Source organism: Anthonomus grandis, chromosome 8 (assembly GCF_022605725.1).
Source record: "Anthonomus grandis grandis chromosome 8, icAntGran1.3, whole genome shotgun sequence".
Lineage (NCBI taxonomy): Eukaryota > Metazoa > Arthropoda > Insecta > Coleoptera > Curculionidae > Anthonomus > Anthonomus grandis.
In genome coordinates, this window is record NC_065553.1 from 13,259,164 (window position 1) to 13,273,654 (window position 14,491).

The window sequence follows — 14,491 nt, forward strand, 5'->3', positions numbered from 1 at the left end:
ACTACAAATTTCATGGAAAATGGTTCTTTAATCTACCGGAATTTTTAAATTTACCGCCCGGAAGTAGACCATTTTGAAACATGAGGCTAGTCAAAAGCTATACTTTTAAATACTATTTATTTTAAATTAATTCATAATTTCTCGAGTTTTTACCTGAATTACTTATTAAAACTTACAACTTATAATTTAGTAAAAAAATATTAGCTTAGGATCTCCTAATAAATAACTCAAAAATTAAACCATCAGTGGATAGAAGGCAACAATGCGCTAACTTATGCGCATGGAGTTTATCTGTGATCAGAGCCGTCATCTGTATCGGTTTGGTAAGTGCAAGTGAGGATTTTCTTCAAAATTACAAGAAAATACGTGCAAATATTAAGTGATTTGTGCAAAAGTCAGTGCCTAGTGGTAAGTTTTTCATTTTCCCTTAGGTGTCATGTATATTTATATCGTAGTTCACTTATAAATCGCCCCAATAAAGTGGCGTCAGTTCTTGTCTCCATTTGGAGTACTCCAAGGTATAAAAGAAACACTTAATAAGGTCAGGGAAGAACTAGTTGAATTCCATTCTAGCTACTCCCTAATAACATTTCGCGTATATGCCCTGACATAGGGAAAATTGACTTTTCTTCTCACAAAGAAAATTTAAGTAGGGGCCATTATTCTCCATGGCATTGCAAGATGACCATGTCCGATCTTCTCGTACGCACGTAATCAGAAACTTTCACTAAACAAACGTGCATTTGGGGTTAATTATCGCTAAAAACCTTCGGGATCATATTAAAAAACCATAGTACAGACTCAGATGCTCTTGTTTTCACAGCCTTGTTAAAATTTAGTATGATCTTGACACCAAAAAATGCGACAGTAACCGCCATAGATTTCAAAATAGAAAGTCCAATAATTTTGTATGTATTTCGTTTAATAATTCATTTGTTCCTATTGGGTTGTTTAAGGTCTTATTTGGGCTGCAATAGCTTCATACAATAATAGGCATAAACATATGGAATCTTTCTTAGCATCTTTGGCCACTAGTTACATAAACAAAGCTTCCCAACATTGCTTTCTTAATTGAACTTAATATACAGATTCAACAATATATTAACATTAATAATGTTTTTTGTCGTATAAACAACAACTGGTGCTAGTTTGTTTATCCTCTTAAACCAGTAAAAGGTTTCAGTATTAACTGAGTATCCAATTTATTTGTCCTCTCCAAGCAGCATACACAACACACAACCAAAATGCAACTTGTGGCAAGTCAAGTTTTATTTTTGTGACCCCATTTAAAGGTTGTTTATTCTGGTAAAGGAAAACAAGATTGTATTTTAAATTAAATCGGTTTTGAATGAAGGTAAATAATAAAATAATTATTGGTAATAATATTGTTGTTCACATAATATTATGTTTGTGAGTGTGTGTGATAAAAAAGTAGATAAATGCAGTTGTTTTCAACAGATAATATTCTTTATGATGCCATCTTATTTATTATTTTCTCTTTGGCTAATTATAGATTGGATTAATAAAAGTAAAAAAAATACAAAACTGAAGTATTTATTGGAGGCAGAACTGGTATCTTGTTGATTACTTTTAACTAGAAATGATGCAGATGCTGTTGTACTAGTACTAGAGTGAATATGCCAGTAGCCGGACAGTCTTGTCGAATCTTAACTTCTATCTTAAAATCTAAAATTCTATTAAAAAAAAATATTTTTTAGCAACAAAATTGATTTAAAAAGAAATTGATGACTAAGGAGTCTATTTATCATAGAAAAAACTCAAATTGGAAATTTATAGTACATGTTTTTTAAAAAAATATTGTTTTTCCTACAAAAATGCATTTTTGCTACTGATCAGACACTAATGCACAGAATGGGATTGGTCAATTAAATCAAATCAAATAATCTTTATTGTATGCAACAAATAAATTACATCTATTCTCTGTAATGTGACTCATTTTATTTCTTCAGCCCTCAATAGAAAAAGTCAGGTTGATGTGGTGTATACTGATTTCAGTAAGGCTTCCAATCAGATAAATCATAGCATTCTGCTGGAAAAATTGAACAAGCAATTCAACTTCTCAGAAAGGCTAATTTCATTGCTTTCGTCATACTTTATTGACCGTCTACAGTTTGTTGAGGTGGAAGGTTGCAGATCTAATACCTTTGTTTTAACTTCTGGAGTCGCACAGGGATCCAATCTCGGCCCCACTTCTTTTTATCTTTCATATTAATGATCTTATAGAATTAATTTCGTGCCTTAGACTAGCTTATGCTGATGATCTGAAAATATTCTGGTGTATCAGTAGTATCTTGGACTGCTTGTCCTTACAAAGTAACTTGGACCTAATTAGGGGGTGGTGCAGTCGAAATCAGTTATGTCTTAACATCTTGAAATGCTGTGTGATCTCCTTTCACCGAACCAAGGATCCTGTTTTGTTTAATTACAATATAGACTATCAAATCCTCTGTAGAAGTACTTCTATTAAAGATCTAGGGGTTGTCTTCGACGATAGGGTCACATTTGTGCCACATATTAAACAGACAGTGACCTCCTCGTTGAAACTTCTGGGTTTTGTCATTCGAAATAGCTGACTCTTTAACAACTCAAACTCAATAAAACTATTGTACTTTTCCTTTGTTAGAACAAGGAATACAGTTCCTTGGTGTGGTGTCCTTTCTATGAATGCCATGTTGGCTACATCGAGAGTGTTCAGAGAAGGGTTTTAAAGTTTCTTATGTTTTGTCAGGATAGAATATATCCTGTTAGGGGACATGATCTGATGTTAGGTAGATTTAATCTGCAATCTCTGGCCATGAGGAGAACAATTTATTTTGTAACATTCTTATGGAAATTGGTCAATAATCAAATAAATTCTCCTCCTCTCCTGAACGATATTCTATTTCATATACCACAATTTGCTTCTGGAGCAAATATCACTTTTGCTTTAGATCACGCCAGAACTAACATTAGGTTTCAGGATCCTGTATATCAAATGTGCAGAATTTTTAATTCAGTATCATCAACCTGTGACATATTTGTATGCTCCATAAAGGATCTAGTTTTGTCTCTGCAAACTAACAGTTACCATAATTCCTTTTCTTCCTTTTTTCCCTTGTCCCATGAATCCTTTTTTTTTGTTCATTCTAATGTTAATTTACATCTCCTTTAATTTTGATATATACATGATGTTACTATAGTAATTTAAGTTTTCCTTATTTTTCTTTATTTTTCCTTCTTTTTGTTATTTAATTTATAGTAATTTAATACTTGTTTACACGTTCAAAACATTAATTGTAGATTTTCCTGTAACTGGGCTGTGCCTGTTGGAAATAAACTGCTAAATAAATAAATATACATACAAAGGTGGAAAGTACCGCTAGGTGTATCTTAATAACCACCACAATAAATAATAAAAGAACATACAGTACAATAAGTACAGTGCAGTTTTCTTAAATTTAATCAAAGTTACACCCTATTAAGATATCAGCAGTCTCCAAAATTTTTCAGAAATTCAGTTTTATGCTGGGGGATTGCCAGTGTGCTTTTATAGTGAAATTTACATTATGTGTATCTTCCCTTTGAATAAGTAATTTATTAGAGGCAAATTTCTAGTAAATTTTACACAGGAATTGTGAATTTTCTGTATTTTATATTTATTTTGTTCAGTTAAATTAAGACCAGTTCAGGAGTAAGAGTTTACTTTATTAGACCAAGCAAAAATGTTAATTAATTGGTAAAGTAGAAAAAATGGCAACAAATTATACTTCTAAAAAGAAATCAAAGATATTACAAAATATACTTAATTAACTAATTGCAAAAAAAACAGATAAAATAATAAGGTAGGTATTTCGGTCAATTAACAAACAAAAATATTGTTTATTAAGAAAAATAATTGATTAGGAAAAAATAATTTAAAAATTAACACATAAAAAAACATGAAAGATAATATCCTCTAATTTACTATACATACATCATTATACTAAGGGATGATTAATGAAGGAACACAAAACTCAATTTCTTTCCTACAACAAAAAACTAAAATAAAATATTCATTTTGCCAAATTAATTAGAGACTATAACTAAATTAACTTTTAGTTTTTTTACTTTACCCGTAATATAGTCCTGTACCATTGACTTTAAAACCCCAAATTGTCAACAAGTTTTCCTTAAACTGCCGCCCTTTTGAATTTGATCAAGGGCTAAGTTAAGGTTTTCTTCAGAATATTCTTGAGCAGTCATACTTTTTTGAGAATTAATTTTCTGAAACAAAAAAACCATTTCAAAATTGAACTTTTTTTGACTTCTGTTGGCAAATTTTAATCATATACAAGTAATCGGACAGTTTTTATAGAGGTAAATGAAGGTTTTTGCTTTTTATTGTTCTAATAATCAGACATCTTATTTTTGATTTGTAATGTTTTATAAAAAAATACTTTTTTCTAGTAGTTTTATCTATAAACATGATATATCAGATAAACATGATAACATCATAAAACTTAATAAATATTCTTAACTCACAGCATAATGCCAACTTTGAACTTGTCTGAACTAATGAAGAACTGCACTGACAGTGATGACAGTTAATATAGGATGAAGCAAAAATAGTTAAATTTTATTGGTCAATTTTGTTTAAAAGTCAGGGAAGTTTAAATTTAATCTTATTTCAAAACTAACGCGTTTTGTCCGAGTACTGGTGGTTCCGGCACATTCACCCTAGTCCATGCTTGGTCCTGTGTTTATTAGAAGGATGGGGAACTAGGGGATATAACATAAGAAATTCCTCACTTACTAAATTTAGTACTATTTATAAATCAATAGAAGAATACATAAATAAAAAATAGAACATAAATATAACTTGGGCTACAAAAAAGTAAAAAAAAAAGTGTTCAACAAGCTACAGGACATTAGCTCTTATTGGTCCTCAAAAAATTCATCAATTTATATTCAGGTTTTCATCTTTCTGATCAACATTCGCTACAAGCAACAAGTTTAGAGGTAAATGTAATATTTATTAAGTGCATATTTTATCAGTATAATTATTAAAAAAATAAAATTCTTGAGAGTACAACATTACTTACATTGGATATAATATTATGTTCGTAAGTGTGTGTGAAAAAAAATTGATGAATGCAGTTGTGCAACATTTTTTATGATGCCATCTTATGTATTATTTTCTTTTTGGCTAATTATAGATTGATTGAGATATGGAATGGATTAATATCAGAAAAAAAATACAAAATTGAAGTATTTATTGGAGGCAGAACAATACACAAATAAAACATCAATATAAAATAAGCTAAGTACTTTAAAGAAAAGTGTTTAACATCCATTGCACAGCAAATGTAAATAATTCCTAAAGTTATTTGAGCTCTTATTAATATTAAAAAAATTCATCAATTTATATTAGAGTTTTATGAAACTACCAAATAAGACTAGTACATCTTTGTGTTGCTGAAAATGAAGTAAATAAACATTTTTGCTTTAGACTTGTTACCACATAATTTCATGAATGTTCAAATGTTGAAATAAAACAAGTTGCCATGCCACATACCAATGCAATAAATTCAACACAATAGGACTAACATTCACTATAAGCAACAAGTTTAGAGTTAAAATTATTTATCACTGTAACAGTTTTACATGGAATATTTATTAAAAGCTTATATTTTATTAGTACAATTATCAAAAACATAAAATACTTCATTAATACTCTCTGCTTCTAAACTTTACCCTTGATACATGTAATTTATACATAAAAATCACTTTAAGATCTTTTAATCCAATAAATTAGTTAGACTCACTGTAAAGAAATTGATGAGTAACAATTGAATATAATTCTTGATAAAAAATGTGTGTAGTTTGTATGGGAGCCTCCTTATTTACGGTGACTAATGATTACAAATATGGCACTTAAATGGTGAATGTTATATCAATACCAAAAGTAAAAAAAAAAAGATAACATTAATGGGATACTAATGAGTAACTATTATTGTTTTTGTTGCTTTGTAGAAAGAATATATTGTAAGAAATTTATGGAGATGCATTGAAATAGGTATTCTGTATATATATTATGCTGTCAAAAATTCTTATTTAAAAGTTTATGCCTCTTTACTGCAGATTGATTTTATTTGTCACAGATTAATCAATATCAAGATGATCAGTTCTCTATTACTCAGCTTAAATGTTTAAAATATATGCCTATAATAGTAAACTGAAATAATGAGAACATTTAAAAAATATATTTTTCTTTACATAAAAAGGACAAAAATCTGTATCTAACATTTTGCTTAACTTAATTTTAAAGCAACTGGACTTATTCAGGGACCCTAATTTAAAATTTTACTTTTATGCATTTATTTATAGTTACTATCCACTCTCTTTCTTTTCTTTTGATTTTTGAGCAGAAACTTTTTCAACCAATAAAATATGGCAGAAAAACTAATCTGTGTGGTACAAGCTGGCAGAGCATACAACTCAAGTATACAAAAAACCAAAATTACAGCCAAAAGCCAGTAGGTTAAACCCAATAAGCTTCAATCCTCAATCAATTTTTGACCCTAAAAGTCTCAATTTTTAACTTTATTTTTTTTTTTATAAAAATTTTTTATAATTCTTCATTGTCAACCAATAAGACTAATGCGGAAAAAGCCCGGGACCTATGTAGCATTCCAATTAAAGAATGAAGCACAAGTTGCTGGGTGTTTAGGTTAGGGCCGCCCATTTTTTTCTTTGTGTTGCGTTTGATGCGTACGTGCGATCGATCGCGTCATCGTCAAAAGCAAGTGAATGCACACACGCCGGTGGCGGGTGAATAACCTCTCGCTCATTGGCGGGAAAAATTTTCGGAGAGGTCGCCATTAATTATTGGTTGGCTGATTTTGATGTTCACTGAAGAGTGGCGACCTTAAGTATAGGGTCTCAATCTGACGGTCATTTTTTGGTTATTAGTTTTAGATATAAATGCTTGTTTTTTTTTTGATTACATGTTAAGGCAAAATTATCTTGTTGGATTTAGTTTTTGGCCTCACATTAACAGAATGTAACAGGAATTAGAAAGAAGGAGAGACCCCAAAGGACTCCATATATCGTTGAGACAATCAAAAAGAAAATGTTCATCATTTCAATTTTTTTTTTCTGGAAAACTATTGGTTGGAGCAAAAAATTGTTAGAACAAGAGTTATTTGGAGTAGGAATGGACAAGATTCAATACCATTTAAAATTTAATAAATTAGAGAAATGTAATACATAATCTGCCTTTTATTTAGGGTAATTTCTTTAAAATAGAAAAATGGTCATGTTCTGAAATGAGATTCAAATTAAACCTGTATTTACAAACCTCAAAGAGTTGTGTTGAATTTTCTTAAGTAATTACTTGTAAAGATATTTTGGAGTCCAAATAATTGAACCATATTCAAGTTGTGATCTGACCAAACCAACACACTCTAACTTAATTGCTTCCAGTGAAAGATCCTTGCTATTCCTCAAAGTACTGATTTTTAGAGTGTTGACATCGACAAGAAAGAATGCTTGACGTCATTTGAATTCTCATTGACAATCACACTTGGCAATTATATTTCAATAAGCTTGATTTGGTTCTGATGTTTCAATCTTCTATTAGTATAGATTATATTGAATGCCGCATATAATTAGTTTTAGGTACCGCTAACACTGGTTTAATTATATTTTGTGTAGTTTTAACTGGAATTAATAAACATATTCATCAACAGATGCTAACAATCTTTTTACAGGCCAAATGCATACAGTGAACAAGAAAATCAAGATGCATACAATTAAAATCTTAACCTTCTCCAACGCAAAACCTGCATTTCCCGTTCGCTTACTACACCTCTCAAGTACTATTTCAAAACAACATTATACATTTTACATATCTGAAAAAATCCATGTGTATAAACAAGAGTGTTGCGGTCGCGATTATGAATTTCAGCGCCAATTTGTACACATACATAGTTGATATCGAAATAGCGGCCAGACCGACCCTCGTTTTGCCGGTCTGAGCTATATTTAGCCCATGGAATTAAAAAAAAATGTAGGGAGTTAGTGAGAGAGAGAGAGAGAGAGAGGTTACGGCTTAACGCCGCCGTTCGTGAAAGTAGACCATTGACTCGAAAGATGGAATTTTGTTTACTACTGTTTGGCGCGTGCGCCTTAGGCGATTCTGGACGTGTGCTCTCGACTTAAGACTGTTGAGCACTGAACATGAGGACTTAACTATTCATTTTGTTTGTTTTCATATACGAATGCTAGATAGAGATGGGTCTATGTTTAAAGATTTCATTTTATAAGTCAACATTGACTTTCTTGCTAGTAGGTCCCACTCTTACAATCTGAAATCTGTCATTGGGAAAAAAAAATTATTGGTTCTTTGCATTATTTTAGGAGTACTTTGGAAAATATTTTAAATCGTGGAATAGTAAACCTTTCTTTTTGGAATAATTCAGAAATTTTATTCTGAAGATCTGCAGCAGCGTGTAATTGAGGTCTACCAAAGAGGAGTCTTGCAATCTGAGATTTCATGACAATTTCAAATGGGAACATCAGCCTTTTCCCTGGCACATCAGTTTTTGTCATCTAGCAAAATTGAGGAATTGGGATATCAGCAAGTAAGTGCAAGGACCATATGGCGGAAACTAGTTGAAGAAACCGCTGATTTAAAAAAAAAATGGAAAGGCCAGATTATGGTTTGCCAAGAAACGTAAGGACTGGACTTTACTGGAGTATTTTAGTGACGAATCTAAATACAATTTATTAAAAAACACAAACATTGTACAAAAATACAAACTATTTTGCTACCTTATCTGGAAGAAAAGATGCCGTTATTATATCATTTTCAGAATAATGAGCCATCACAATTAGTAAACCGATTTTTAGAACATGAAGGAATCCCCGTTTTAGAGAGGTCATTTCAATCCCCGGACCTAAACCTAATTGAAAACTCGCGGGAACTAGTAGATCAACAAGTTAAGTCAAAAACTAATAAAAATAAAGATTATTTGTTTGTTGTTTTGAATGATGCCTGGTAAAACATGGATCCTGCAATAATTAAAAGACTATGCCAAAGAGGTGCCAGGAAGTGATTCGCAACAAGGGTTATTATACAAAGTATTAATTTACATTTTTTTTAAGCTATTTTTAAGAATCTTTTTTTAAATTTGGAACTTAGTAGAATTTAATTTTGTAATATTTTTTTAAAATAAAATGTAATCAAAAGAAGAAAAGAATGCTCGTTTTATTTACTCAATTTTGTACCAATATAATAATCCAGTAGATAATTTAAAAAAATATCCCAATAGCAAAATAATGCTAAAGAACTATTTTTTTATTATGTGTTCATCTACTTTTGGCCAATACTGTAACTGATTATTTTCCACATTTCAATATCAAAGTCACATAAATGGTCTATATTCAGTGTAATAATATTTAAGTAACTGGGGGGCCTAGGTACTAAACATTATTATTAAGGGTTGATCTAAATTTTCAACATTAGAAAACTTGGCATTAAAGCACTTTGCATTAATAATTTAAGTCACGATGGATTATTGAATAAATAAATAAATAAAATGTTGCCTGTACAGATATAAAGTTTTCAACATGTAGGTCTAATAATTCAAGTACATATTAATAGTGAACAGCAATCTTAAGTAATAACTAAGATACTAATAAGCCATACTTGGCTAAGCTTAATCTAAAGAGTGAGGCTAGGATACTAACAGCAAATAATTGTTCTACCTGAAGCCTTCAATTTAATTGATATAGTCCCAAAAATCATGATCTTTTGCAAATCTATTCACTGTAAAAGCTATTCTGTTAATAGAACTATTCAGAAAATAGGTTCTTCTGCAAAAGGGAATATGGAGAAGTATCTGAGCTTGTATTGTATAAGAGGGTACATGTAAAGAAAAAAGGTACAGACATTCTGGACTTCTAACTATACCATCCAAGACTTTAACTGCAAAGCAATCTTCAAAGAACTGCCTTCTGCTTTTAATACTCAAATAGAACATGGTCTCAGAACTGGTAAGATCCAGGCCCAACTTCATAAGAGCTTGGTGAACTTAGGCTGAACATTTTCAAGGGTTTCAATATGGATCAGAAAATGAGGTGACCAAATTATATTGAAGAATTCAAGAAGAGATCTCACTAGGTGAATATATAGTCTCTTCAATGCTGATATTTTGTTAAAAATAATTATTCTTGTGAATTTGTGACCAGAGACTGTGTATTAGAAGTGGTATTTCGTGGGTGTATTGGTCAATTGTCAAAACTATTTGTTTCTCGCCAACGTTTCGATTTGTATTTAATTCATCTTCAGGGCTCGAAAAATCGTCAAATTACATGTCACAGGGGTCAATGTATGCAGCAAATTAATGAGGACTTAAACTCAATATTTAAAGGGTCATGACAGCATGGGATGATTTTGAATGCTAACAAGAGCACATACTTACTCATAGGTTCTAATATATTAAAAAAACAATTTCTTCAATCTAATTCCACTACTTTTCATATAAACAACAGTGTCCTTCCTTGTTCAGCATCAGCAAAAAATCTTGGTGTCATTTTTGATGAAGTCCCAAACTTTCAGGTATACATGTCAATAAAAAATTATCATGCATGTATGCTTTACTTAAAAGTTTGTATCAATTTAAATATTATTTACCCAAAACTATCAAATTAATGCTTGTCGAGGCTCTTGTTTGGTCACAGCTAGATTACTATAATGTTGTTTTTTACAATTACCTCACTTTTGAAATGAAGAACAAAATTCAGTTAGCTCAAAACGCCTCTATGAGATTTGTTTTCAACATACAAAAATTTGATCACATAACACCAATATATGTTGACAATAAAATACTAAAATATGAAAGGAGAGCAGCTTTACATTTTGGTCAGTTTGTTTCTAGAATTTACAAGTTGAGGTACCCTAAATATCTTTCTGATTATTTCCCAGCAAGACAAGATTTACATAGTCACCGCCTAAGAAACATTATAAGATTTCAAATACCAGTGCATAGAACTGAAGGTTTTAAAAACTCATTTGCCTATCAGGGTGTATTTTTGTTAAACTCTGAAGTAATACAACTTCATAAGATCATGCTCACTTTTCACTTTTAAGAAGAAATACAAGGCTTTTCTGTTAGGTTCACATATGCCTTTATTGTAATGTTAAGTAATTTTAAGAAACTAGTTTAGTATAAAGTAGTATTGTATTGAAACTGCCCACTAATACTGTATTTGTCAGGTAGCATGGAAGAACACATTATGTGAATGTTACCTTTTATGTAATATTTTGTTTGTGCATAATAAACGTTTATTTATTATTAAAAACATAACAATAACATGTAGATAACATAGTTAAAGAGCAGTTGCCTAGAGGAGATATTATTACTAGGTGTGACCACACGACTTTGAGCCCTGAAGATGAATTAAATATAATTCGAAACGTTGGCGAGAAACAATTAGTTTTGACAATTGACCAATACAGGGGATATCATCAATAACACATTAAGAAGGAGGGGAGACCCTTAAATAAGTAAACTTTATAAACCCACATTTCTCTATATTTAATGATATTGCATTACTTACACCAGGAAAACTCTTTATTTATATCTCTCTCATCCTGATCCTGAGAGGAGGAAATCCGCCAAAAGATATGCGGAAAATGGAATTTCTAGTACTTATTCCCACTAAAAATAAAGTTGTTTCAAGGATTCTCTGGCGACATGATCCCCCTGAAATCATCCTTTAAAGTCATTTTATAGTTTGGGAATTAGAAATGTTCCCATTGAACAATTTTAAATTTCTTTTTTCCAGTTAAAGACTATTATAAATTAATCGTAAATATTATTGGAAAATGTGTCGAGTCCTTATTTTACTACTTCATTACTAATGTTTTTCAATATAACAACATTATTTAAGTTGGGCTCTTGTTTTTGTTATGTTTTTGTCCTTGCTTGGTTTATTTTTAAAATTCGAATGTCATTGGGATCACCCGTATGCGTTGCAACTTTGTAGCGATGTAAATAATATGAAAAATTATCGAAAGAATATCAACAGGTTATAATAGAATTCCTACATTCTTTTATCTGTGTAAATTGACATTTTGTTTAAATTATGTCATAAAACCTTCTTGACTTTTCAAAATGATGGAAAAAAAGAGACTGTTTTCCCAGGGTATAGTGTGGCCCCATTGAAGAAACGTAATATTGAAAATTTTCTATAATGTCAAAAATGGTGCCGTTGCAGATAATTCATATCTGGTCCTCTTAAGTCACCCTTGCCCTTGCCTTATTAATAATTTTTTTTCTTGTTTGTTTCAGGTTACCATTTTAACAAGCAACAATCACGAAAATATTCGACGAACATGTTTTCATTTCACAAGCCGAAAGTTTACCGTTCGTCTACCGGTTGTTGCATCTGCAAAGCCAAGTCCAGCAGGTAAGTTCCAAAATGATTATTTTGCCCATACAGGATGTTACAGATTAAGATGCTGATCCTCTGAGGTGATTTTAAGAAGAAAAGTTTAAATAAAGCTATGTCCTAAACCCCCTAACGTTTGAGCTACAGGGTGTTAAAATCGTTTCTTCATTATAACCTTAATAACTTTCTAGATATGTTTATGAAATTTAGCACACACCCCCTGAGTATCAACAGCCATTTTTTAAGTAGGAGATTTTTTAAAAGTTTAACCAGGGGCGGCCGTACAGGAACGTAGGCTAAATATTTTTGAAAAATATTATGTACGCTTCTGCTTTTCCCTAAAATAAAAACTATTTTTATAATCCCTATTCATTTTAGGGCAAATTTGATTTTTTGACTTTTTCACGTCGGACATGCGATTATGGTCTATTTATTAGTAAAAAAAAATATTTAAAAACATATATACATACATTATTTTGCCATTAAATTAAAAGAACAATAATTACATGAGCAAAAATGAAAATACAGTATAACTTCAGTAATCCGGACACTTCTATTATTCGGGCAGTTTCTAAATTTTGCCTCTACAATCCGGGCGCAAAAATATTAACGTGTAAAATAATGGAATTTTCTTGTTTGAACAAGTAGCGAAGAACCAGACAACGGGTCCGCGACAAGTTAAAAAAAAACTTGCTCCTGTAAGTTTGGAGGATTTGGAAAAAATAAAAAAATTCTTTATGAGTCATGGATCCAGAAAATAATTTAAACAGCGAAAACATTACTAAATGGGCTGTGGAGGAACAAGAGATCGTAAAAGATTTGACTGAAGAAGAGCTGGTACAAGATGCCATAGGAAACAATATCGAAAATCAAAACGAATATTCTGAATCAGATAAGGATGTTATTACACAGAAAGTTTAGCATACAGATGCGGTCAAAGCGCTTTCAATAGCGATCAGGTGGAGCGAGGAGATCAATCTGATGGCTATTGAAGATATAGTATGTATATCTGCTGAGAAGGCTTAAAGAAAAAGCAACTGATATAGCCACATCCAAAAAATTCAAACTAAAATAGATAGTTTTTTTCTGAAAAGTAATTCTACGGTTTAATTATAAATTTATACATAAATTATACCTGATGAATAATAAGCACATTATCTAGTATATACATTATTACGTATGTTTAAAAATGTTTGTGTACTTGCTATTAATTTTTTATATCTCATAACAGTGTCATAATTTTGTTCTCTATAAGTCTTACTTATACTAAAAAAGAGAATATAATATATATTTTTTAACTTTTATGTTTTAGTTTTTTTTAACTAATATTTTAAACTCACTTCAGTAATTCGGACGCCTCGCTAATCCGGGCATGTAACGGAACGATATCTGTCCGGACTACTGAAGTTATAATGTAGTTTAAATTTGCTGTCGAAAGTGGGCACTACAACATTTTAACGCTCTGTAGTTTTTTTAACACTCTTGTAGCTCAACACACACTTGTAGCTCAAAAGTTAAGGAGTTTAGGACATAGCTTCATTTGAAGGGTTAACACCCTTAAGGATCAGTATCTTATTCTGTAACATTTTCTATAGTTCATTCTGTTGACTTTAAATTTGACAGAACATTTTGCAAAATTACTTATGTAGCGTTTTATTTTTCTATTCCTTATGTTCACTAACGCTCCATTGACATTTCATTCAACTTCTTTTATTCATATTTCTTTAAATTCACACTGTCAATGAGACATTACTACTGTAACGCATCACTCTCCTGGTTTAATTATCCATGCTTTCTGTTGACGGTCCGTCACTTCTCTGATTGGCTGATATTGACAGCTCAGGCGACAGGTGGGGTCGTTATCGATTTAGTCGGTACTGCGTCCATTTTTCGAGGACTTGTTCCCGTGTTGCAGGTAGGAGCGCACGTAAAAGGCCAGTTTTTTAATTTCCGAAGTTTGTGAAGCAGGAAGTAGCCAATATGGTTTATAATTTATGGTCCTTAATCTTTTTCCTTTAGGGAACCGTTTATTTCATAATTCTGGTGCAGGATG

At 31.1% G+C, this 14,491-nt stretch overlaps 1 protein-coding gene across 2 annotated transcripts in view; it reads left to right on the plus strand.

The window, feature by feature from the left end:
* The first annotated feature begins 265 nt into the window (after positions 1-265).
* LOC126739191 (SIN3-HDAC complex-associated factor) overlaps positions 266-14,491 on the plus strand; it is a 28,562-nt gene continuing 14,336 nt past the window's right edge. The window contains exons 1-2 of one of the 2 annotated variants that reach the window (XM_050444750.1): positions 266-323; positions 12,339-12,456. In XM_050444750.1, the coding sequence (XP_050300707.1) occupies positions 275-323; positions 12,339-12,456 (167 nt within the window). In that variant the 5' untranslated portion in view covers positions 266-274. Of the gene's footprint in view, positions 409-12,338; positions 12,457-14,491 lie in introns of both variants that reach the window. The other variant, XM_050444751.1, reaches the window with a different exon arrangement.